This window comes from Zootoca vivipara, chromosome 1 (assembly GCF_965207765.1).
Source record: "Zootoca vivipara chromosome 1, rZooViv2.hap1.1, whole genome shotgun sequence".
Classification (NCBI taxonomy): Eukaryota; Metazoa; Chordata; class Lepidosauria; order Squamata; family Lacertidae; genus Zootoca; species Zootoca vivipara.
Genome location: NC_142582.1, coordinates 113,810,569 through 113,835,572, shown reverse-complemented (window position 1 = coordinate 113,835,572; position 25,004 = coordinate 113,810,569). Strand labels below are relative to the sequence as shown.

The following is a 25,004-nucleotide window of genomic DNA, read 5'->3' as shown; positions in this document are numbered from 1 at the left end:
ACAGGAAGGAGAAGGTTAACTCTTCACTCCCCAGCTGCGATCCCAAAGAAAACCTACTTCCACCCAGTGCTCCCATTAATGCCAACGATAATTTATTTCCCCCACAGCTGGGGAGACAACTAAATTCCAGTGGAAGCCAAAGGCTTGCCCCATACCCCTTCCTCACACCCAAAAGGCCCAATTCCCTTAACCTTAATCACTGTTGTGTTTCTCAGCTGCAAGCAAAAGGGAAAAAGGGTCTCTTAATAGGAAAGCATGTCAAAAGACCACAGGAAATTTGCACTGGCAGATCAATAGACCACAGTTATAGGAGGATATACAAATCATGAAATCAACAGTGATCAAAAACAGCTCAGGCTTGGTGGTTGCTTTTATTGCCAGCTGCCAACCCCTTTAATGATGAATCCTCAACACATTTTTGAATGTGTTTGAATTTATAAATAAATACTTTCTATTAAATGAGCATGATGCTAAGATCGATACCATGAAAATTTGAAGACAGGAAAGATTTAATAAGGCAACTGATGGGCAATGGCAGAGATGCAAAGAACAAAAGGCACTCATATCTAACAGTTGCATATGTACATGACTATACATGACTATCAAAATATGGTTCAAAAATATCCATTTCCTGCATTACTATGGATGACACATTTCCAAAATTCTGAAGGACCAAAGTTAAAGCAATGCATAATATATTCTTTATTTCTCTTTAAAGCTATTTACAGATAAGGTAAATTCTGAGAAGCAGCTGTCTGATCTGTGGTATGAGAGAGCTTATTAAAGAAAAGCTAAATGTATATTTACACAGTTAAAAGGTGCAATAATGAATGAAAGTTCATTTTAGCTTCTAATTACAGTTAGTTTCCCTGATTAGAGCCCATTTCCTGCAGGATCAAAAATACAGTGTGCCCCATATCCATTTATACTTTTCAAAAAATGGTGTTGCTCTACACAGGCTTCATAAGTGTGTGCAATGCTAAGGGAGTGACGAAAGACAGAACAGAGGCTAGAATTCTTTGAATAGCCTTCTCCCCCAGGGATATGGCTTTTGTCTCATGGAAGTGAAAGATACTTAAATTAGAACACCTTGCCAAATAATTTAAGTTTGCCAAAGTAGCAAGGAAACAAATGCAGCCGCTGTCCTGTTTTCCAATGCCAAAACCCCTCTCTCCCTTGCAAATAGTCAGCTGTTGGAGGGTTTTCTCCTTGGCCAACGAAGGTTACATAAGCAATCTAAGTATGTTTCTGTTCCAGAATCGGGTTTTATTTCCCACTTGGATAATCATGATGCATTTCTGGGGTGTAGGTGAGCAAAACAATCATGACCCAGAGGTGAAGCAGCGCCTGGCAAGAGAGAAACAGGAGTTAGTGCACAACACTATGAACTGTAAGAAGCCCAAACACCCTGGGCAGTATTCAACTACCGCATCCCTTCAGAGCATGGATTTCAGCTTGTAGAATTGGGCTCTCTGGGGGCCTCCCATGCACACACCATTTCCAAATCTGTTCCAGATGTTTTGGGGGGACCCCTAGAAAAGATTTAGGGAGTGAGCAGGGAGAAGAGAGGGGAAGAATGTTCTGGTGGAATGAGAGACTTAGCACTATGTTGGATCCCACTCCGGATGCAAAGCCCTGCACAGTTAGGGGAACTTCATCCAATTCCACTCAGGAAACAGCAATGGGACATGTGCTCCCCATAAAACCTCACACGTGCAGATGGGGAACTTGCATTGGCTGGGGGGAAATGCCATACACACAGAGACCTATTTGCATTTGTATATCAGCCCTTCCGCTTAGCAGTACACAGGGCCATTCCATGCTATCCTTTCATCTGCTTTTTGAAGGAAAAATAGAATGGCTCCATAGATGCATATGTACTGGAGGTAAGCTAGGCTGAGAGTGAGAGAGAGACCACTTCAAAGTAAACCCAGTCAGCTTATGGGCCAACAGAGGATTTGAACTCAGATTTTCTCAATGTTCTATCTCTACCTACCCAAGATGCCAAAACGGTTAAAGCAAAAGCTTTTGGAGCAATACAAAATAAGTCAGTTCTGACTTTTCCCCTTTTCCACCGAACCGAGAAGGCGCACGCTTGCATTAGTCATTAGACACGACAAGGGCTCTCAGCGATGGCAAAGTAAAGTGCAGTTTCAGACACGTTATGAAAAGCCTTTCAAATTCTACAGTGACCTTGTGAGTGTCTCCCGTAGGCAGCGACAATGGCTGCTGAAGAGATTATAGATTACATCGTGGAAAAGCCAAACACCCGCTGATACACATTGCAGATGCTAACTGAGCTTGGATATTAATCTAAAGATTTTACTGTTAAGTGGGAGTGGACTTCTGGGTCTGAATAATTTTAAAAGATGGAGGGAAATTAACATGGCCCATTCGATTTAATATTTGGAACTGGCATGGGGGGAATGACTTGTAGGTGTTCAGCTGAAGTGTTTTTCTGCCCCCTGCAGTACGTCACTATTGTGAAGCCAGAAAAATGAAAATCTCAAGACACTCAGTAATATGCTCTCTCGAGAAAGTCATTTTTTCTACAAGTGGAGAGACCAAAAGAAGACAGATGAAAAAGGATTGCTTATATAACACGGCAAGATACCATGACAAAGCACAGGCTGAAGTTCCCTCTAGTGGAAAAGGACAGGAGTTTTACATGCGCTGGGAATTAATTCACCCCTGTAGAGGCGAAACATGCATTCTTTTTGGACAATCATGGCATACAAAAAAAATCTTATCTGTCATGATGATTGAGCAGGAAAACGATGATAGAACATCTGGTTTGCATGCATTCCCAGCACCTCCAGGTAGAGTGGGAATGTCCCTTGGCTGAAATTCTACAGGGTCCCTATGCTAGTCAGTGGAGACAATGCTGAGCTAAATGGGCCAAGTAGGGATGCGGGTGGCGCTGCGGTCTAAATCAGTGAGCCTCTTGAGCTTGCCGATCAGAAGGTCGGCGGTTCGAATCCCCACAACGGGGTGATTCTGTCCCAGCTCTGTCCCAGCTCCTGCCAACCTAGCAGTTTGAAAACATGGCAGTGCAAGTAAATAAATAGGTACCGCTGCAGCGAGAAGGTAAACGGCATTTCTGTGTGTTCTGGTTTCCACCTATAGGATGGTACTGTATGCTTTAGCTGCAAGGAAGCTCTGAGATACAGTCAAATTAGGATAAAAAGTATCATTTTTATTATTAAAATAAAGTTTGTTATGGGTCTAAACAGTGATAGGGTACAAAGAGAGGCACAGCTATGGCAAGACAGCTCCAGGGCTGTGACTATGTGGTCATTGTCCTGAGCTTCCTGGAACAAACTGGCACCAGCCTGCAGTCTGTTTGCTGTGATGGGCTTGGGGTGAGGGTACGGAACAGGATGTTCAGTTTCCTCTCTCAAGGCAGTCCCAGGCGTTCAACCCAAGTGATCTTCCCATGAAAGCTTATCTTCAGGACGGCCATGTGCCTGTTTCAACCTTTGAAAGTTCCTAGCTTCCTATGCTGCAGCCGGCGCCACAGGGCTTCCACTTTGGAAATGCTGCTCTACCAAAAGCAAGTGTTAAGTCAAGCAAAGCAACTACTACTGTCAGAAATGGCACATTGCTACTCAAAGGGAGCAAACTATTATTACTAGTAGTTAAGAGCCAACTGTAAAACTGCACTGAAGCACAAGAGCTTTTTAAAAAAGGCAACAGCCAGCATCTATTGTGCTGCACGATTCCAAGATGCAGCTTGCATAACCTACTTACAGAGCATGCTCAACTGCCAACGTTAATTATATCCCATTTTTCTTGTACATGCCACTCAATGCCTGTCAGATGAAGATTATTTATTATGTAAGAAGGAATAAAACTGCTGTGCTTTCAAAGTAGGCTAAACAGACTCACCATATAAATGATTACAAATACCCTTGCGATGGGATACCGTCGTAGAAAGATTCCAAGTCGAATGCTGCAACCAAATGCAATATCAACATTAGGGAATAATATGTGGTTATTAGCCTGCAGCCATGAACTACTGTTTAAATCATTTCTGGAGCAGTGGTAAATTTTTTAAAACAACAACAACCACCACCACCTGGTAAGACAGGGGCTGGCAACATGGAGCCCGTGGGCACTGCACTCACTCCTGACATGTTCCTGGAAGGTTCCCATCCCCTGCTGAAATTATGCTTGAAAGAAGCATTCTGCCAGAGTCAAGAGAATAGGTTGCAGTATCCAGAGGTGAGGCTTGGGGGGGGCGGCGGCTGTATTCCAGTAGTGGGTGTGGTAAGGCCCACACAAAATAACACACAATGGACATACATTTAAATCTTGGTAATTAAACTCAAGTGTCACTTTCAATTTTCTCCATTAAAAACTTTGTAAATAAATAAATAAAGCCACCCTCTCTAGCAGTTTATCTTTCCTGATTGCACAAAAGGCAAAAATAACTCCAGAATCCTACCAAAAGAAAGCATCAATTCACAGCAGAACGGCAAGTCCTTAGAGCTAATCAAAGCTTCAGACTTCTAAATACAACTGCATCCTGGAAATTTATTGCATGCAATAGCAAAATGCATGGACGCATTTTGCATGTTTAGAAAGAACGAAGGTCTAACTCTCTGCTGAGCCATCTCCCCCCTTCTTTGACCTTCTTGTAACAGAACTTCTTAAAGATCTGTAATGGCACACTTTGCAAAACATCAAACCCTTTCCATCCCAAATGCTCTGTTAAATAGCTGATGGGCAGGAGAGAACTTCCTGGATAAAAATTGGCTGTGGTTCATATCCACCCTGTGGACGGGAGTTCCTCAACCCAGCTCTAAGCCATCAAATGGGGCGTGACAGAACAAAGCATTTTAGAGTTTCCTGCATCATACAGCTCCACACAGATGGGGATAGATTCTGAAGTCCCTATAAGAGGTGGTTGATCTATAGGCCTTATCTTGTTTGTTTACAGAGACAACTTTCATTTGCTTACATATGTAACTTTTCAAGATTAACACAGAATACCTTTTGAGGTTTCAAAGAGCATGGAGAAATGGGACAATGAGAATGATTCCTGCCCCACCAGAGCAGTGACGGCAGAAGAATGCAGATTGGTGGGCTTGTAGGAGAGAACAAGGAGGGCTCTTTACTTCTAAAATGACCGTGTACCAGATTCAGGACCTCCACCTCGCCGATTTTTCAGAATTACGTTTATATCACTAGCCGATACTGTAAGTAGACGGGTGGGGAGGGGAAGGAAAGGCAGAAAACCACAATGGCTTCAATTCCTCACCTAAACTGATCTATACTGCTGGCAGCCTTGCGGACTCTGCCATACATTCCTGCTGCATTAACATCAAGATCACTAAAAAGGACAGGAACATTTCGCATGCGTGCACCTAGATTAAAAACAATTTAAAAATTAGTAGCAGAAAAAAGAATTCATCAACCAGTTAGTAATACTGAAAATCCACATATGGCTTGACATTACTGTGACAAAAAGTGAAAAGGCCTATAGTCTTACTCAAGAGCAGACCTACTGACATTAACCAACATGACTAAGTTAGGTCCCCTCATTTCAATGATTCTACTCTTAAGTAGAACCTATTGGGGATACCACCCAAACACAACACTTGAAGGACCCATCTTAGATGCTACTTGATTTCAACAGCACGCTCATATTTTGAAAGTCACACCGAGTGCTCTGCAATGGAATAAAAATCCCAAGATATTTGTACACACAATTGGGATAGCAGAAGGAGCACATCTTAAGCTCATGTACACAGATAAATGAGATTCATTTTGGGGGAAATGTTACGACTTAAATGTAGTAAGAAGGGGAAGAAAGTATACGACACAGGCTCAACACTTCTGCAGGGGCACTGAAACAAAAAAGCTGGACTGTAAACTAAGGAGTTTTAGCTATCTTGATTGCAGCCAAATGACAAATTAAGATTGCCATCATAAAGACGCAGTTATTCAGAAGTAAGCCTCAATGGAAACAGTGTATCTTATTTTAGAATAAACTGGTTTACGACCGTGCTGCACTGCATTTTGAAAGTACTTCAAATACAGTGGTTCCTCGACTTACGAATTTAATCCGTTCCAAAGGCACCTTCATAGGTCTAAAAATTTGTTAAGTCGAAAAACGCCATTGGAAACGTGATTTCCCATAGGAATGCATTGGAAACGAAAAAATGCATAAGTCGAAAAGTCCCTATCTAAAACCGCCGCGGTCTCCTTTCGGATGTTGAGACATTCGTAAGTGCGCGGCCATTAGCCCCATTCGTATGTCGAAAAATTCAGTTGTCGAGTCGAGGTTCGTAAGTCGAGGTTCGTAAGTCGAGGTACCAAGACTTGCTCATGACTTCCGTAGCCTTTTACTAAACCAGTGTGGGTTTTTTTTTTAACTCTGGCACCAGACACCTTGCTTGCTTCCGAGTTCTGGACTGTGGTACCCTAGTCCAGATGATGGGGTTAAATCTGTAGAGTTGGACCGTTTGATGCTTGGGGGTGGGCTGCTACTGCCATAGAAGAGTGCTGGAATACTTTTTATTCTGAAAATTCTCCTACAACTCTGTCCGGATGAAAGACTTCCCTTGCTAAAATAACTTTTGATAAGATGGAATGTCCTGTTGAGTTTATTGGTTGCATTAAGAACATTAGAACGTAACGAGTAATGAAATTTCTTACTGGGGACAATTGTGATTAAAATCCACACTTTTATGTGTCATTGATGCAGTCACTGATTAATTACACCAAATTGACTGGCTATACTTCCCGTCCTACACAATATTTTGTAATTTCTAGTAGGTTCAAAGTGGAGGTAGTGGGGGGTGGGTGGGCTAAAGACAGCCCCCAACCATGCATAATTATTTTGTATATATATATATATATATATATATATATATATATATATATATATATATATATATATATAATTACAAGAAAATCAAAAGAAACTTTTAGAGTGAAAAGCAATTTTAAGAGAAGCAAGCTAATGACTGCATAGGGCTTTTAGTTTTACTATCATTAAGCACCTGACCACAACTTAATAGGAGTGGGGGAGGGGAGAGAATATAAAGTTCAGGTATATTGGCAACAAAATTGCTTGAAAAGAAATTTTAAAAAACACACACACACACCGCCACTTCAATGTGTCTTCCTGTAGCCCACCAAACTCTACAAAAGGGTCAGATTAAACTTTCAATGCTGGTTGTAATCAAATGTTTAACAATAGTTCAATGAAAAGCCCTACACAGTCATTGGCTTGCTTCTCTTAAAACTGCTGTACATGACCAACTCATACTCAGAAAATTCCACTGCAACATTTTGTTGTGGGTCCCATGGGATTCTAACTGGAGGGGGGAAAGCAACACAAACTGCTTAGCTCCCAGCCCATCCATGTACTAACATGGATTTATTTACAATGCACACATCCTTAGTGAACATGATGGTTAGTCGTCAACATGCCTTCATTTTTACCTTCGCCGCCGTCAATTCCCACCATATTAATGGAGGAGCCATTTGTTGAAGGACCTTGGGCAGTCTTCAGCTGCTGCTCCAATCGCTCCAGCTGGTAGACTAAGGAGTTCTTTTCTGTGCTCAGATTCTCCAACATGGTCTGTTTCTGAATTAGTGTCTCCGTCAACTGATGGAGCCGATTCTCCAACTCCGATTGACTGCTGCTACCTAGTGTTTTGTTTGTCAGCTAGGTAGAGGGGAAAGGATAGAGGAGATGAAAACATATTGGTTATCACATAAGAGTGGCATGAATTAAATCAATTTCCCTGTCTGGCTCTCCTTGAACACAAGCAGTGATACAGAGCAATATCACTCACTGCACAACTTGAAGTCCCGAGCAATGCCAGGTACAAGGATGCCAGTATTTAATAGAATCATTTTTTAAAATAAAAAAATACCAACCCAACATCTGGAGCAGTCCCACTGTGATGCCAGGCCAGTGTGATGCCAGCATCCCCCACATCCAAAGCATTTATGTGCTATCACAGGAAACTTTTGGTTTGTTCCAGCATCTACCAGCAGTACGCTGGCTAATAACTCTGTTGTGCTACATTTACACATTCCAAGGAGGTCAAGGGGCTTACTGTTTCTCCCCTTCTTATGAGAAGAAGAAGAAGAAGAGGAAGAAGAGGAAGAAGAGGAAGAAGAGGAAGAAGAGGAAGAAGAGGAAGAGGAAGAGGAAGAGGAGGAAGAAGAAGAAGAAGAAGAAGAAGAAGAAGAAGAAGAAGAAGAAGAAGAAGAAGAAGAAGAAGAAGAAGAAGGGGAGTTTGGATTTGATATCCCGCTTTATCACTACTCGAAGGAGTCTCAAAGCGGCTAACAATCTCCTTTCCCCTCCTCCCCCACAACAGACACCCTGTGAGGTGGGTGGGGCTGAGAGACTTCAGAGAAGTGTGACTAGCCCAAGGTCACCCAGCAGCTGCATGTGGAGGTGCGGAGACACGAACCCGGTTCCCCAGATTACAAGTCTACCGCTCTTAACCACTACACCACACTGGCTTAACCACTACACCACACTGGAATTAAAGTCTACTCAAGTTACCTGGTTTCTCAGCTTCTGAATTTCCTCTTCTCTGTCCGATATCCGACTCTGCAGAGTATTCTTTGTCCGGTACAGTTCTTCTTCAGTGTAACGTAGCTCCTGGAAAAGAAATGCATCCAGCAATGATGGTTAAAATGGGATGGTTAAGCAAACTCTTGCTTCCTTATACCACTCACTACCAGGTCCCTTTGCTTTTTACCAATGGATTGTTGTTTCCACATCCACAGCTGAAAGGGTATGCCAGAGTTGAGAAAAAAGCATGTTAAGGCTATCCAAGGCTGAATAAAATTATGGGCAATGAAATACAGTGCCAGCCATATAGATGAATGGCTGATCACAAAAGAATGGTACAAGTGGGGAACAGCTCCAACATGCTTTGTTTCTTTAGTGGTGAAAAGTTGACGTTTCACATCTAGATGTTCCCCTGCCTCATTTCTTGGCATTCCTTGCACACCGGCTTCATCTGATGTGAGTTCTGCATGGTGACAGAGACACCTACAGACTCTCAAGTCTGTTAGCAACATCCTCCGGGTATTAATATGCAAACAAATGAGCGGAACTTGATCAGGGGCCCTTTTCAGAACATGCCTCTTCTTGGAAACTACAACTCGGGGCACTGTGAAATGACATGAGTATGACATAGGATGAAGACCTTGAATGAAATGGGCCTAGGGGATCCATAATGATGCGTTTTTAAGGATGGGGATTGTGGAGAAGTGTTTTGGCATTGTTGGCCCTTAGAATATGGACGGAAGCACCCTCCACCAAACTGGCAGGGACCACCCCAGGCTACCCAGTACATCAAATGTGGGGCTGCCTCTTGGAATACTAATACTGCCCCAAAAATATCCTTTATGGTTCCAAAGTTACAATATAGCACTCTGTCAGGTAGAGAGAGTGGGAGTTTAGTGGCCACCTGCACTTTGGGAGTGTGTGTGTATAGGAGTTTTGCCTGTTTAGGAGAGGGATTCTGAACAATTCCAGTTTTTCTTCTGTGAAATAAGAATTTGGTGGTGCTCACAACACTTTCTTAGATTTCCAAAGTGTTTCCTTTGTCCCAAAAAGGCAGGGGATCCTTGCCAGTCTATTTGAAAGGCCCGTCACTTCACAAGGACAGGACTGCTGAGCAACCTGCTCAGCAGAGAGGACATCTATTACGGAAACGAGCCTGAGTGAACTGGCATTCCCCCTTTGCATGCAATTAACATGACTGGGGTGGGACTGATGGGAGCTATAGTTCCAACAATATCTGAAGGGCCAAAGGTTCCCCATGCCTGCTTACAAGGGAGTTTGTACTACATATTCCAGACTTATTCTGCAAGCTAGAAAGGCATCATTTAAGCAACAAGTGCCCCTCCGGTCACATGCGGTCAGTGGATCAAGGGCTGCATGCCTTGTGTTCAGTACTGCAATTATTATTTCATTTATGAACATATGCATATATTTAAAAATCACTACTTATATAAAAACCAAATTCAAATTTGTTTGCACATACAACTGAACAAAAGCCATTAAAATGAGTTAAACGTCATTTTCAAATCCAATACGGACTGAGAAAGATCTCCATTCTGAAGCAGGAAAGTCTTCAACAGATGCCAAAAGGACAAGAGTGATGGCACCTACCTGACATGTACAGTAAGTGCTCTTTAATGACTTTAAGGCAGGGCTACACTGTTGGCAGATTTCATCCTCATTTTCAAACTATTTAACCCAAGTATTGCTTAGAAATAACAAGCAAGAAGGCTGAAGCGAATTACATCCAACACTCATGTGCTAAAACAAGCCCATTCAAATGGATGAGCCAGGGTACATTTAAGAGTTTCCACCTCAGAGCCAAAGCACGGGCTAAAAACAGACAGTCCATCCAACTGCAACAGGGCACACCATATGGCTTCATAATACTATAATAATAAACATTATGCAGCTGCTTTCCGAGAGCAAACGTAGATCTTTTGCCTTTTCATTAGTTCAGCCTGCCACTCTCTAGTTAATATGGAATTTCTGGGAGGACAAGTAATCCTGTAAGATGGAGAGTTCCAACCAGGTAAAGCAAATTAAACCTTTTTCACTCCCCGTGACTTTGTCTTCATCTCACAATACACACGATGAAAACAAAAAACAAACGAGAAAGATTCATGAGATACAGGGAAACCGATCTGTTTCCAAGTGAGCATTGGCAGGACCTTTCGAGTCAGGTTAGATCAGTGTTTCTCAACCTTTTTTGGGCCACGGCACACTTGTTCCGTGAAAAAAATCACGAGGCACACCACCATTAAAAAAGTTTAAAAAATTAACTCTGTGCCGCCCTATATTATAATTATGACTGTAAGAAACACTTGCCAAATATTGCTTTCCGGCGGGTCAGTGCTGAGTATTGGCGGCCGCCAGGCTCGTTTGCACTGAGCTTTGGGAAAGAGGAAGAGAAATATTGCTTTCCAGTGGGTTAGTGTATTGGCGGCCGCCAGGCACGTGACAATGCAAATCGCCCTTCTCGTCGCTGCACGTCGCGGCACACCAGCCAGCGTCTCGTGGCACACTAGTGTGCCGCAGAACAGCGGTTGAGAAACGCTGGGTTAGATTACAACTTTTTGGAGGGCTCTTCAATGACCTTGTCAAGGGTTCCTAACATCAAAATTATGTGCAGAAGCACACCATGATTTCCATTAATGTATGAACACCATAGCTGTGGTGGTAAGCACTCCATGTCCCTGTCTGCAGGACCATTGCAGTGTATCATTCAGTAGCAGGCTCTTTATAGAAGCAGTTGGATTTCTACCAAAATTGGGGTTTTTAAAGATCAAACCGAACACTCTGAGCCAGGAAGTGAACAGGCAACTACCGTAGTGCAAATGTGCAAAATATACATTTTCATACGTGCAAAACAAACAGAAGCTCCAAACAGTCTTCAAAGATCTACATTGGCTCCCAGTACGTTTCCGAGCACAGTTCAAAGTGTTGGTGCTGACCTTTAAAGCCCTAAACGGCCTCGGTCCAGTATACCTGAAGGAGCGTCTCCACCCCCATCGTTCTGCCCGGACACTGAGGTCCAGCACCGAGGGCCTTCTGGCGGTTCCCTCGTTGCGAGAAGCCAAGTTGCAGGGAACTAGGCAGAGGGCCTTCTCGGTAGTGGCGCCCGCCCTGTGGAACGCCCTCCCATCAAATGTCAAAGAGAAAAACAACTACCAGACTTTTAGAAGACATCTGAAGGCAGCCCTGTTTAGGGAGGCTTTTAATGTTTAATCCATTATTGTATTTAATTTTTCTATTGGAAGCCGCCCAGAGTGGCTGGGGAAACCCAGCCAGATGGGTGTGGTATAAATAATAAATTATTAATTATTATTATTATTTATTATTATTATTCAAAGGCAGCACATTGTAGTAATCCAAACTGGAAGTGACCTGGACATGAATGACTCTGTCCAGATTGTGGCTTCTCAAAGGAAGGGCACTCACAGCCAACAACCACCCTGACCTTCCGGAAGTAAGACTGGATCTAGGGACACTCCCTGGTGGCTTAATTTGATTCTGAGGGGAGAATGCAACCCCATCCAAAATGGCTGAACACTTACTCTGAGATTACAAGAAACTAACCTGAACCAACAGCACTTCTTTGTCTAGATTTTGGTTTGGTAGCTGGGGTCTTTATGGGCTCAGGGAGTTTAATGGCCACCTTTATTTCAGAGGCTCAAATCCTTGCAGTTCTAAAGGATTTTTAATTTTTAAAAGTCTGTTTAATAAAAAGTTATAATCCTGTCCTGCTACATAGACTTCATTCAGTAGGGTCAATAAGCACCTGTTAATCACACCTTCCTCAATTCCCTCAGATCACCAGCCAAAATAGTTTTTTCCAAGTTCTGGGTGGCAGGAAATATTTAAGTATGGCGAAACGATAACCTCTTTCCAACACTTACCTGTTTCTGTCTCTCTAGTTCAGCTTCCACTTCTTGCCTGGATGCTTTTTGTGTTGCAATTTGATCCTGCAATTCTTGAATCTGTTCTCTTGTGGACTCGGCTTCGTTTATCTGCTGGGTTTCCATATCCTGCATTATAAGGAAATGTTACTTATGTATGCAATATCATAAATGGCAACTCTTATGAGCAGGAGCAAGTGGCCCTATCTTCATAGCACACAGAGCCAAGCTTATCACAAGACCCCTCTTAGTAAGCACCAGCAACTCCCTGTGCTGGGAAACTGGGAGAGCGATGGTGCTCCACTTGCATCACCTCACCAGCCAGGACTGGTTGCGCATGATAACTGCAGGGTGGTCCTTGCAACACAACACTTTCCCCCCTCAGCAACTGGCTTGTGTGCCAAGGCAGTCCCACTGGGAGCAACTCCAGAGACCATGGAGAAGTGTGGCGAACTGCACATGCAGTCTCCTGAGTGATGTGCTGGTGGTGCTTCATCAGAGTACTGGAAAGGCCAACTTCTTGCCGAAGAGATTAAGCAGAAGCTAGATAGCTGCTAATTATTGTATTTTAATATTCCGCTGGAAGCCGCCCAGAGTGGCCGGGGAAACCCAGCCAGATGGGCGGGGTATAAATAATAAATTATCATCATCATCATCATCATCATCATCATCATCATCAGAGTGCTGTAATACTGTAATGGATTTCCTTCACTGACAGTGGGGTGGACCAGATGTCATTTGAAGTCTCTTCCAGCTTTACTGCTAGGTGTAATCTGAACTTCTATCTTTTAATATATGGTGGCCAATGCTTCAAATCTCTCTGCCAGTAGCTGGAGGCGCCCAGTCTTGTATCCTAGGGAAAAGTGGCAGATGAACACTCTCTCTCTCTCTCTCTCACACACACACACACACACACACACATTCTCTATGCATCCTGCCCTTCCTCCCCACAATATCTCAAATGGAAGCACCTGTGGCCAATGGGGGCAGCCACCTTGAAGCATTGGGCTGAAGATAGGGTTGGTTTAATTTAATGAACAAGAAGGTAGCACTGGGGCAGTGCAGATGAATTTTATTTCTCACATTTGTGTAATAACACTTTCCTTCCTTTGTATGGTTATCCTATTTTATCCTCACATAACCACCTTGCGAGGTTAAGTTAGACTGAGGGGGCTTGGCTCATGGGTCACTTTGCAAGCTTTAAGGCTGAGAAGATGATTTGAATCGGGCACATCCTGCTCCAAAAGCCACACCCCAGCCATTCTCATTGTTGTTGTTGTTGTTGTTAAGTTAAATTTATATCCTGCCCTTCCTCTCAATGGAGCCCCACGGTAGTTCTCTTTCTCTTCCCCAAGCCCTACTCAGTCAATAAAAGATTAAACCTCCGGCATCTTTAGGCTAGTGTTGGCAAAGAGGCCTGGCCAAATCCCTGGAGAGCCACTGGCACTCAGTGTAGACAATACTGAACTAGACAGACTAACGGCCAAGATTTGGTGCAAGGAAGTTTCCTCTGCTCATGATTCTTGTGCCACATTAACCTAGCTGGACCCTGCATTTCTGACCCCGTGCAAAGCAGAACAGGTCTGTTCCTTGATGCCACCCCGGCTACCTACAGAGACGTGCACCTGGCACCCTCACTACCAACTTTTAGGCAACAGGAAAATATGTTAAGACCTTTCCAAGGCATTTGGTTCTTAACTGGGATCAAAAAGTATGACCACGTGCTAGCCTGTAGTGGTGTTCATTTTTTAGTAGGTGAGGTAGGGTTTTGTCCTTTGCTGCAGGATGAGCGCTTTTAGTAAATGCCATCATTTTATTCTTTTCAGTGTTTGTTTTAAACTTTTTAAAATGTAAATTGGTTAGAGATATTTTATGTAGTAAGCAAGAGTAGTAACGTAGTAGTAGTAGTAGTAGTAGTAAGAAGCAGCAGAAGCAGCATCTACGGATGTTATAATACCTGCAATTCTGTTCTCAGTTGCTGTATCTGCCCCCGCAGTTTTTGCAATTCCTCCCTTTGCATATCGTTCTCGTGCCTTAGTTCCTCCAACTCCATGATGCTTGTGGTTTGGCTATCCAGACCTTCAATGCCAGACCCTTCTTTCAGGCTGTTTATCAGCTTCTCCTTTGACTGAGATTTAAAACATAATTTTACTTATTCATATTAGCTGCTTAATTATTGTTGTTGTTTTTTTTACAAAAATGAACATTACAGCCATGCATAAAACAACCTAACATATAGAAGTAATGTTAATGAAATTGCAAAGTAATAATCAGAGTCTATGCTTGATCGCACACACTTTAAAAAGAAAATACCTTACATTTACTACCCCAGAAGGGCTCACTTTGAATTTGGCAACAACAGGACTTGAAGGTGATGGCAGCTCCCTGTTGTTCATCCTCAGCAGCTGTTACTTGGAGGGATACTAACTCTGTAACTAGTTACGTGTTCTCGCCAACCAACCCCCATAGCTGGGAAACAACTATTTTCGATGAAAGGGGTGCTGCCATGCTAGTTTTATTGTAATTATTGGTATGGTGTAAATATATTTTCTATATGTATATTGTTTAATTTTTGTCAATGTTTATTTGTTTTTTAATTATTGCTTTTTCTAGGTTCTTAGCAGCTCTTAAGTTTATCTGTAAGATGCCTTGAATCCCGCCAGGGGAAAAGGTGGAGTGAGTAAGTGCATAAGTACATAATAATAATAATACCTGAAGGTTTCCCTTAGCAGCCCCAGCTATCAGTAAAACATGACTGCATACGTATCTTTGTGGATAAGGCCTGGGTTACTTCGTACGAACATTTTTATTTTTAAAGAGATAAAAAAAGGGGGGACACCTTGGTATGAATTTTGAGCCAATAAATTTGCTTCACCTGGAGTATGCGTGTAGCCTTTTGTTTGTAGTCTACCAGTTCCTGCCTAGCAGACTCCAAGCCGCTCTTGGCCATTTTGACTTGCTGCTGAAATTCATCTGCCCTCCGCTTCTCCTCTGCAGATTTCCTCTCTGCTGCAATAACTCCTTCAGCCAAGTTCTGACGCTCAGCTTCCAACTTACCGAGCCGAGCCACATACTCGTTCTGCAAAGGAAAGGTTAGTGTTTATCACAACTTCAAAACAATAAAAAGAGACGTAGAGAAAAAATGAGAAAAATGGTGGAATTGATTCCACCCCTTTCCACCAAAGCTCTCCCCTGCGGACTGAAAATTGGCTCTGGAGGGTGTGAGGAAGAAAGAAAGAAAGAAAGAAAGAAAGAAAGAAAGAAAGAAAGAAAGAAAGAAAGAAAGAAAGAAAGAAAGGAAGGAAGGAAGGAAGGAAGGAAGGAAGGAAGGTGATCCTGCTCCATAGTGACTATTTATAATGTACATATGCAAAGGCTGTAGCTCAGTGACAGCACAAAGAAAGGTCCCAGGTACAATCCTCTTAGTAACAAAATAGGCTTCCAAGCAGTTTACAAATAATAGAAACCTATTACACAAACCATCCATAATTAAGAGATAAAATCTATATACAAGTAGGGCTGAGATGGACTCCTGTCTGAAAGCCAGGACATCTGCTGCTGGTCAGTGTCAATGATACTGAGCTAGGTGGACAAATGGGCAGACTCTGCATGAGGGGTGCTTAGGGAGGAGAAGCATCGCCAAGATTTGAAGGCACTTTGCTGCACTCTGTCAATTGCAGTTCCTCAATCACTGAAGTGAAGCACCAGCTTCCAAGTTTGCTGTTCTAACCTGCATCTGTTTGTAGCCTTCCTGCTCCCGTCTGAGCGCAGACTCTGCATCATGTAATCTCTCTTGAAGAGTCTGGAGAGCTTGATTGTGCAGGCTATTCCCTTCACTGTTATCCTGTATTATTCTGGAGAGGAAGACAGCAAAGTGAAAGACAGTGAAACAGATGTGAAGATATCAAGACACAATCCATAGCAATGCCATCTTTTCCACAGTATTGTAAAATTACTTCTACTTTGGGAGTGCGGAACCTTTTTGTGTGTGTTGTGGACAGGATCCTTATCTGTTCCCGATCCAGCAGCTCAACTTTGACAGGTGGGTGCAACAGTTCACCTGCCAATCATGTGATGCCATTATGCTGCCAGACAATTGACTGGTGGGTTATCCTACCCACCCATGGGAGGCCCATGCGCAAGCACTTAGGAACTACTGTGGAAGGGGCTTTGCCCACCCTATGCTTGCCAGTGCTGAGCACATGTCAGGCAAAGCTGCTTTTTGAAGGGATGAGCTGCGCAACCATGTTCCCCACAGGAAAGCCTGTTGCACAGCAGGTCTAGCAGGCTTAGAGTCAACAGACATCAGCTGAGGGGCAATGACATGAACCATGCTGCATTATCCTATTTTTCACAACGATCCAGCCACATCTCTGCCTGCCCCACATATGACAGCAGGTGGATGCAGTTTAGGGGGAAAGCCTCACTGAACAAATCAGGACCTGAGCTGGGCCAAACCTGGCCTCCAGGCCAGAGGTTCCTTACTCTCATTCTACTCAGTCCTATTCAACATTTCCTCCACAGTATTTTTCTAGTTTAGTGCCTAGCTTTCACAAAAAAAAGTCTCAATTAAAAACAAAACACCGAGCCAAATGTTATATTGCATACTTTCCCCCTCTGTGTTTTTTCCAAGTTTATAAAGGGGAAATTAATCTCAAGGCTAACAAACTACCAACTACATTTTCAAGTTTGTTTGCCTGTTCAAAGGAAAATTAGTTATTTGACAAGGAGAGTGACTGCATTTGGGTTCTTTGCTTTCTTTCATTTTTCCAGAGAAGAAAAACTCAACATTACAAGACTCCTGCAGGATCAGATTAAAAGTCTCTGGTATCCCATGAGAATCAACCAGATGCACCTGGGAAACCCATCAGCAAGACAACAGCTCTCTCCTGCTGTTGTTCCCTGGCAATAAGTGCTCCAGTGCATGGCACCTCTAACACTAGAGGTAACGTATTGCCACCATCATTAGTAACGACTGAGAGTCTTAACCTCTAAGAATTTGTCTGAATTCATCCCAGTTTCTACAAACCGAATGAAGGAGGAAGAGCCACCTTAAAACTGAACACTTCCCAATGCAGAGAATGCAAACAGATTTTCCATCTGTTCTGTTTTCTAAGTAACAGTCACCAGTACTACATAATGAGCTGGGCCTTAATACCTCGGGGAGCTTAAGAAGCAGCTTGCAACACTAAATGATGATGCTGTTATTGAGAAAAACAAGAGGTGCAATGAGCTCACATCCCCCCCCCCTTTTAGGAACCCTGAAGGAGCCTGGATTGATGCATTTCAGCCAATGGGCTTTCAGGAGCCGTCCATTCTCCACCTCCAGAGAGGAACTGCACACTCCAGTGAAAATCAGGCCCTATTTAAATGAGCCACTGTTCCGGGGTGGCTCCCACATCACAAGGGACATGAGTAAGATCTCCACAGAGAGTGTTTGGGCAGATTCCATGGTTCGAAACCACACCTGCAGATGTCACAGATTAGGTTTCAAAATCATGCAAGCTGGCCAAACCACATAGAAGCAACTTTGGTAGTTGCGGCAGCAGCTTCTACACCACTAAATTTATCAGTTGAATCAGGCCCTCAGCACAGCATATGAGCACCCTCCATTATAGACAGAAGAATTACCGCTGGAGCAATCTGATTGATGCCTTTGAGGATAAAGCCAATGATCAGGTTATTGAGAGATACAAAAATTTGATTTCTCTAATTCTGGGTTTCTCAAACTTGGGTCTCCAGCTGTTTTTGGACTACAATTCCCATCATCCCTGACCACTGGTCCTGCAGGCTAGGAGGAATGATGGGAGTTGTAGTCCAACAGCTGAAGACCCAAGTTTGGGAAACCCTGCTCTAGTTAAATAATAATAATAAGGCAAGAAGAATATATTAGTACCGTGATTTTTCACTCTGCACTGTTTCCAATGCTTTAGTACGTGAATTGAGAAGCTGATCGGCTTCCTGTAACCTCACTTTCAGGACAGCCAGCTGGGAATCCTTGGCGGCAACGGCTTCTGTCAGATCATCCACTTGAGCTTGAAGTTCCCGAACGAGCCTGTCATTGTTTGAATGGTCAACATTCCACTTTTCAACTCTTGCTCGGGCACTGTTTAATTCTGCAAAAGTTTAAGTCAGCAGACATCAAGGTGATTGACAAGGTTGTTTGTATAGTTACAGTTTGTGTAGCATGATTTTGCCAGTGATTAGAAATTAGGACACTAAATATAAAAGTAAATAAGCAGTGTTTTGTCCCAATTCAGATATACTGGGCAGTTTCAAATCAACATGCCCCTTCAGCACAAGGATTTCCACTTGTGTAACGGAACTCCCCCTCTCCTCCTCCTCAATCTGTTCTGAACATTCTCTAGCCCCCCCCAGAGCAGATCTGGGGAGAGTGAGGAGAAAGGAGAGGGGAAGCTGCTTTGCACCAGTGGAAATCCCTGCACTAACAGGACATGTTTCTTGGATACCACTGACTTGTACCCAGACTTTGCTCCCACCAACACAAAGAGGGAGTATGCTTTTGTCAGCTCCCTTTTAGAAGAGCATCCCTTGGAGCTTCTTCTAAAATCTGCTATGGAAGACTGGGGAACCCTTTGAAACAGTGCAGTGGGTGGTGCTGGGGACAAACGCGGCCTGCCCCAACTGCCCTGCTTCCGCTGGATCAAAAGTCATCCATGGACAGAAATAGTCCTTCTGTTTGTGGAGGGTGAAGCCTCAATGACACCCAGTGTTACCAATTTCTTAAGGACAGTTAGGAAATGGGGCCTATAAATACCTGAAATAAATAAATAACATTATTAAGCAAAACAATAGAAATGTGTAAAATGAAGTCTTAAGGACTGAAGACACTTGTAAAAATACAAAACAAGGTTCTCACTAGTGTGGAGAATCCAGCAAAGACATTCAGGAGGGAGAATATGTCAGTATAATATGTCCCTGCTATTTCCTCCAATGGGAACTCTGGATCCAACCCCATAGCAATAATAATAATACTTGGAATTTTTATAGCACGTTTCAAGTGTTCAGAGTGCTTTACATAAATTATCTGAGCACCATTCCCAAACATTTGCTATATCACCCTCAAACAATTTCCAAAGGTGCTAATAGCGTGAAATGTCAAGGCTATAAATCCTCTACCTGTTTGTGTTTCTTTGGCTCGCTGAATTAATGATGCCATTTCTTGATTTAAAGATTGCACTTCATTCCGCAGAAGCTGATTCTCAAGGCGAAGATTGGACAACTCGTGCAATTTCCCATCATTAGGTGCGAGGCTGGGGTTAGCTTCTGCAGTTGGCAATGGGTCTTTTTTAACATCCACATCAGTCTCCAGTCCAGAACTGGAACTATCCAGAGTATCTGTATAGAAAGCCACATTTAAAGCAAGCACATCTCTTTGCAGACCTACTTTCTACAATGAACAGAACAGCGCAATCCTATGCCTGTCTGCTCAGCTTGCATTTCATAATTTTCAGGTAAGTAATACAGTGGTACCTCAAGTTACAAACGCCTCAGGTTACACATGCTTCAGGTTACAAACTCTGCTAACCTGGAAGAGTTACTGTGAGTTGAGAACTTTGCCCCAAGATGAGAACAGAAATCGTGTGCCGGCAGTGCAGCAGCAGCAAGAGGCCCTATTAGTGAAAGCACACCTCTAGTTAAGAACAGTTTCAGGTTAAGAACGGACCCCTGGAACAAATTAAGTTCGTAACTAGAGGTATCACTGTACACAGAAAATATAAACTATTTATTACTATCATATTAATTTATACTCAGCCCTTCCTCTCAAAGATACAAAGACCTTTAAAATTAAGAGCTGCTATTGTGTTAACTAGAAAAACTCCATATAGATTTGATCATTGTTGAAAGATTCACTGATGCTGCTGGCCAAATATGTAAGTCTCGCAAAAAACCCCCAAACATCAGGGGATGGCGGGGAATTTCAGAAAGAAATGGTACTTGCAGCACACATGTACCAAGGAAACATAAGAGTCAAACATGTACAAGGCATATGTACCTATTTGATCACATGGGTCAATGGTAAAATCTAACAGGCTAGAAGACACAAGAGACAGGGCATTTTCAGTGGTAGCCCCATTATAATAAAACTCCTCTCACCACTACCACACTTTAACATATTCCTTAACCTCTGTAGTTATGCTTAACTACCATTGCCTTGACTCCGAAGGGAAGCGTCTTCACCGGTTTTGACACTCTGTGAACTTGCTGACACGGAGCTGATGCTTGAAGTCCGAGAGTGGTTTTGAGAAGCAGCTGCTCTGCTTTTCTCTCGTTTAAGGTCCATTTTCCCATTTGGTTCCTTTTCAGAGCTATTGAGAAAGTCAAACAGGAGTTCATCGTTGGGTTCAGACTTTTTCCTTCTCACAAACTGGGAAGACACTCTAGGCACGGATGCTGCCTCTGAGGAAGGGGAAGATTCCATGGATAACCTGGACGATGCTTTAACATTGGCGGTTCCTGCCAGGATTGTTGCCTTTTGATGTTTAATATTATCTGCTGCCGAGGAGACAAAGCCAGACTTAGATGATGCTTGATACTGCTGATCCCGAGTCTGTTGGTGCACTTTGGGGAACTCGCCGACATCATCCAAGGTGCTATTGTTGTAATTTGCATTGCCAGAACTCTCTTTCTTGCTCAAAGCAGATGCAGCACCTTGATCCACCTTGTTGAGAAGATCCTCTGCCTTTCCAGCCAAGTCAGCAAACCAAGACATAATGATAGTAAAAAATTATATGGAATTTGAAGATCCAATATTCGCCCTGGTGGGAGAAGAAAAAAGTCAAACAATGGGATTTTTAGATCACACATAGATTATTATTATTATTATTATTATTATTATTATTATTATTATTATCTAAAGCATTCAGCTGGTATTTCCTTCAGGTTGCCACGCAAAGTCAATTTTGTAGAGCTTGGTGGAGGAAGTTGTTCCATCACCACATAAACCGGAGCTGGAACCCAACAAATTCAACATTTCTCTTATTCTTTAAAATTATATCCTCAATGAAAGTGTCAGGTAGAAGGGCAAAGCTATCTAACGTGGTACATTTATGGAAAGCATCTCCATGTCACTCAGCAGTACTTCTAGAGGTCCATGGGTTTCAACACAGATCTAACTCAATCACACAGAAAGAAAGAATGTCCCATTCAGTGAGCAAAAGGGATGAGTGGGGGAGAAGTATAGCTTAGTTGGTAGAGCATGAGACTCTTATTAATTTCAGGGTCATGGGTTCAAGTTCCACATTGGGCAAAAAAAATTCCTGCATTGCAGGGGATGGACTCGAAGATCCACATGGTCCCTTCCAACTCTACAATTTTGTGACCTTGACTGCACTGGTGGAGTTGGACTATGGGGACATAAGCTATGAGATGAAGAAAGTTATATCGTAGCTCAGACATGCATTCCTTTTGCTCCACAAATCACTTTCTATGAGATTATGGAAGATCTGTCTGTAAACATGTGTATTGGATGCAATGACATAACATTTGGTGCTTGCAGGTGCATGTGTGGATTTTGAGAATTATTAAAAGCAGACAAATGGCAGACAGATTTACACAAGACACAATTCACTGTGAAGCTCTTCTGTGCAAGTCATGCTGAAATCAATGGAAGCTGTGCCAGAGACAAATTTGGACATATCAGCCTTTTTATTTACAATAAATCCAAATAGAATTCTATATTAGATCAGTTCAAATGCCAAACAGTTTTCTCCAAGGAAGAAGGTTACAAAACAGTACTGGTTTAAGTATTTATATATGACAAGTTCATCTACTCCACTGCTGGAAAATGTGACCAGAAATATGAATAAAGATCAGTCAAAAATATTATTAAGTTTGTTTGGTTGAGCTACCACACCTCATTTGGGTCCATCCACACAATAATTTATTCTTCATATGAGCAATTCTGGCCTCAATAAAAATGTTACATTTCTCTAGGAAACACTTATAAAATATCGAAAACCTTCTGAGTGTTAAAGGTAAAGGGATCCTTGACCATTAGGTCCAGTCATGACCAACTTTGATGTGCTTTCGAACTGCTAGGTGGGCAGGAGCTGGGACCAAGCAAGAGGAGCTCACCCCGTCGCGGGGATTCGAACCACCGACCTTCTGATCGGCAAGCCCTAGGCTTTGTGGTTTAACCCACAGCGCCACCCGCGTCCCAACCTTCTAAGTGTTATACAGCTATTAAAACATAAGAAATTCCCTGTCTGCAGGTTCACAATCCAATAAATATGATACAAAAGGGGAAAGGATGGAGAACAAAAAGGGAAGCAAGCAAAAATTAGGAAGTCACAGCAGTGTGGTATTATAATTAATAATAATAATAATAATAATAATAATAATAATAATTTTATTATTTATAGAGTGTGGGGAAGTACAGCTGCTCCTTCTCTACCCAATAGATGGGGCCAGGTTTGTCTCCCCCTTGCTATGACGTTCATCCAGGGAGGCAAATGTATGAAAAAAATCACAGAAACAGGCAGGCATCACCAAATCCTTGGATCAAGGCAGCAGATTTTTAAACCTCTACCATCATGAAAACAGCTGAAAGCCATATCAGTGATTGCTCCACTCATGTTTTACATAAATGGATTCCAGGCCTGGGGGTGGTTGCAACTGCACATCTGGAGGAAAACCCAAACATATTTTGTAAAAAAAAACCAACATAGCCAAGTTATTTTTAAATATATAGCACTCTACAATTGTCTTTTTACAAAGCCACAACCTTGGCACACCCTTGCCTGCCATGTAGATTTAATTGTGTGGGTGTTTCTTCTAGTGCACAGGAGGGACATGTTTCAAGAATAAAAACAACATGTGGGTAGGTCCAGAAATTGGCATAAATACTGAGATGTGCATTGTTATTTGCTCAAACTCCAGTCAGTCAATCAATCAATCAATAATACTCCTTTTCTCCTATTCCATTTGTTTGCCTTTGAAATTTTAATCTTGCTCATCAGATCCTGCTCTGCTAAAGACTCCATCTTTTCCCAGAGATATTACCTCAGCCTTAATTTCTGCCTCATGCCCTCACTGCAGCCAGTAAATTCCACAACGCTCCCAGCCCTCTTCTTCCTACCTCCTATTTCCTTCTCTATATTTGACCCACACACTCCTCTCTACGCCAACCACCTCACCTCCTTAACAAAGAGCAGTTCTACAATGGCAGTAATTCCACCACAGTAGGGTTGCCACCTTTTTTAAAAAAATTGTCAGGCAGGCTCCTGTGCCTTTTCCAGCTGAACGCCAATAAGCTCTTTTTTGGAAGGCAGAATCTCTCTTTCTGCTGCAGTTCTCTGCAGGGGGTGGGGTGTAGTTTCACCTGCTAAATCTCAACCTAGTTCACAATTAGCAGCTTCACTGTCTGCAGGTTCACAATCTGCAGACCTTTACACTGATTTGAAGCCAGTATGTGTCCTTCTTAAAAGAGGCTCCCGAGAGGCCAGAGGGACATTGCTGGAACAACTCTTGGGTTGGGGCAACTGGCTAAAATGTTTTAAACGGTTCTAATTTTGGTTCCTCTGTTTTAATTTTGTCGGGTTGATGTTGGTTAAATGTTTAGTTTGGGGTTGGTGGTTATTTTAATTTGGGTATAACTATAAACAGTTTATTATTGTTGCTATCATTGCTTTCTATTGATTTATTGGTTTGTCTGTTGCTCGTATGGGATATTTTGGGTTTTTGTTTGTTTGTTTATAGGAACGCTTCACGAATTTGTGTGTCATCCTTGCACAGGCGCCATGCTAATCTTCGCTGTATTGTTCAAAAAAATTTTTTTCGTATATGTGCTGCTGAAGCGAGCACAGGATGTTTTGTTTTTTAATGTTTGATGCTGTTTTGTTTTTATAGATGTTGTAAGCTGCCCAGAGTGGCTGGGAAAGATGGGTGGGATATAAATGGGGGGGGAAATATTATTATTATGGACGGGATGGAAAGAAGAGCCAGAGGGAAAAATGGGCTTTAAATAAATTGTTCTTAATTGTTCTTAATGATGATGATGATGATGCAAGGCTATGACCTGGAAAGATCAGGATCCAAATCACCATTCAACCATTAGGCCCACGGGTTGATTTCGAGCCTCTCAGCCCAACCTACCTCGCAGGGCCGTTGTGGGGATGAAATGGGAGAAGCGTGTGAGCGACCTTGGACGAAAAAGACTATAAACGCCGGTGTAAGCATAAACAAATAAAATCGCAATCGCGCGGTATTAGCCGCTCCACAAGACACAGCGAAATTACACCACAGCAGATAACCTAATTACTTTTATTTTTTATTTTTATTTTATATTTCCAAACCCCGCTCCCAGGTAGGCCTCTGCTTACCCTCGCGGCCTCACTTCATGTCGGCTCCTACCCCAGATCTCCGAAGCCAAGGAGCCCACGCTGGACCCACGACGCCGAGGAAAGGAGCGAGGCAACACAAAAGCCGACAGCGGCAGCAGCTACTCCCCAGGCCGCAGTCTAGACAGGGCTCCCCGGATCCATCTTCCGGGAGACGTGGCCACTAACCCGCGGGCACCAGGACCCAGCAGCGTC

At 42.8% G+C, this 25,004-nt stretch overlaps 1 protein-coding gene and 1 pseudogene across 1 annotated transcript; both read right to left on the bottom strand.

Annotated features, from left to right (window-relative positions):
* Nucleotides 1-491: 491 nt before the first annotated feature.
* GOLGA5 (golgin A5) lies at nucleotides 492-25,004 on the bottom strand. Its single transcript, XM_035107120.3, has 13 exons — nucleotides 24,792-25,004; nucleotides 20,617-21,227; nucleotides 19,588-19,806; nucleotides 18,344-18,563; nucleotides 16,178-16,301; nucleotides 15,323-15,526; nucleotides 14,405-14,575; nucleotides 12,448-12,576; nucleotides 8,537-8,635; nucleotides 7,456-7,681; nucleotides 5,264-5,369; nucleotides 3,889-3,952; nucleotides 492-1,347 (listed from the first exon to the last, which is right to left on the bottom strand). The coding sequence occupies exons 2-13, from the start codon at nucleotides 21,179-21,181 to the stop codon at nucleotides 1,267-1,269; spliced, it is 2,208 nt and encodes a 735-aa protein (XP_034963011.1). The 5' UTR covers nucleotides 21,182-21,227; nucleotides 24,792-25,004; the 3' UTR covers nucleotides 492-1,266.
* Nucleotides 24,160-24,273, bottom strand: LOC118075644 (U6 spliceosomal RNA; annotated as a pseudogene).

Bases quoted from the DNA above. Each gene is read 5' to 3' on its own strand.
- GOLGA5 (XM_035107120.3), bottom strand. From the start codon at position 21,181: ATGTCTTGGTTTGCTGACTTGGCTGGAAAGGCAGAGGATCTTCTCAAC. The intron at 18,564-19,587 runs GTAGAGGATTTA...AAACTTTTGCAG, and splicing joins AGCCAAAGAAACACAAACAG to AATTAAACAGTGCCCGAGCA. The intron at 12,577-14,404 runs GTATTATAACAT...CTTATAATGCAG, and splicing joins AACTGAGAACAGAATTGCAG to GATATGGAAACCCAGCAGAT.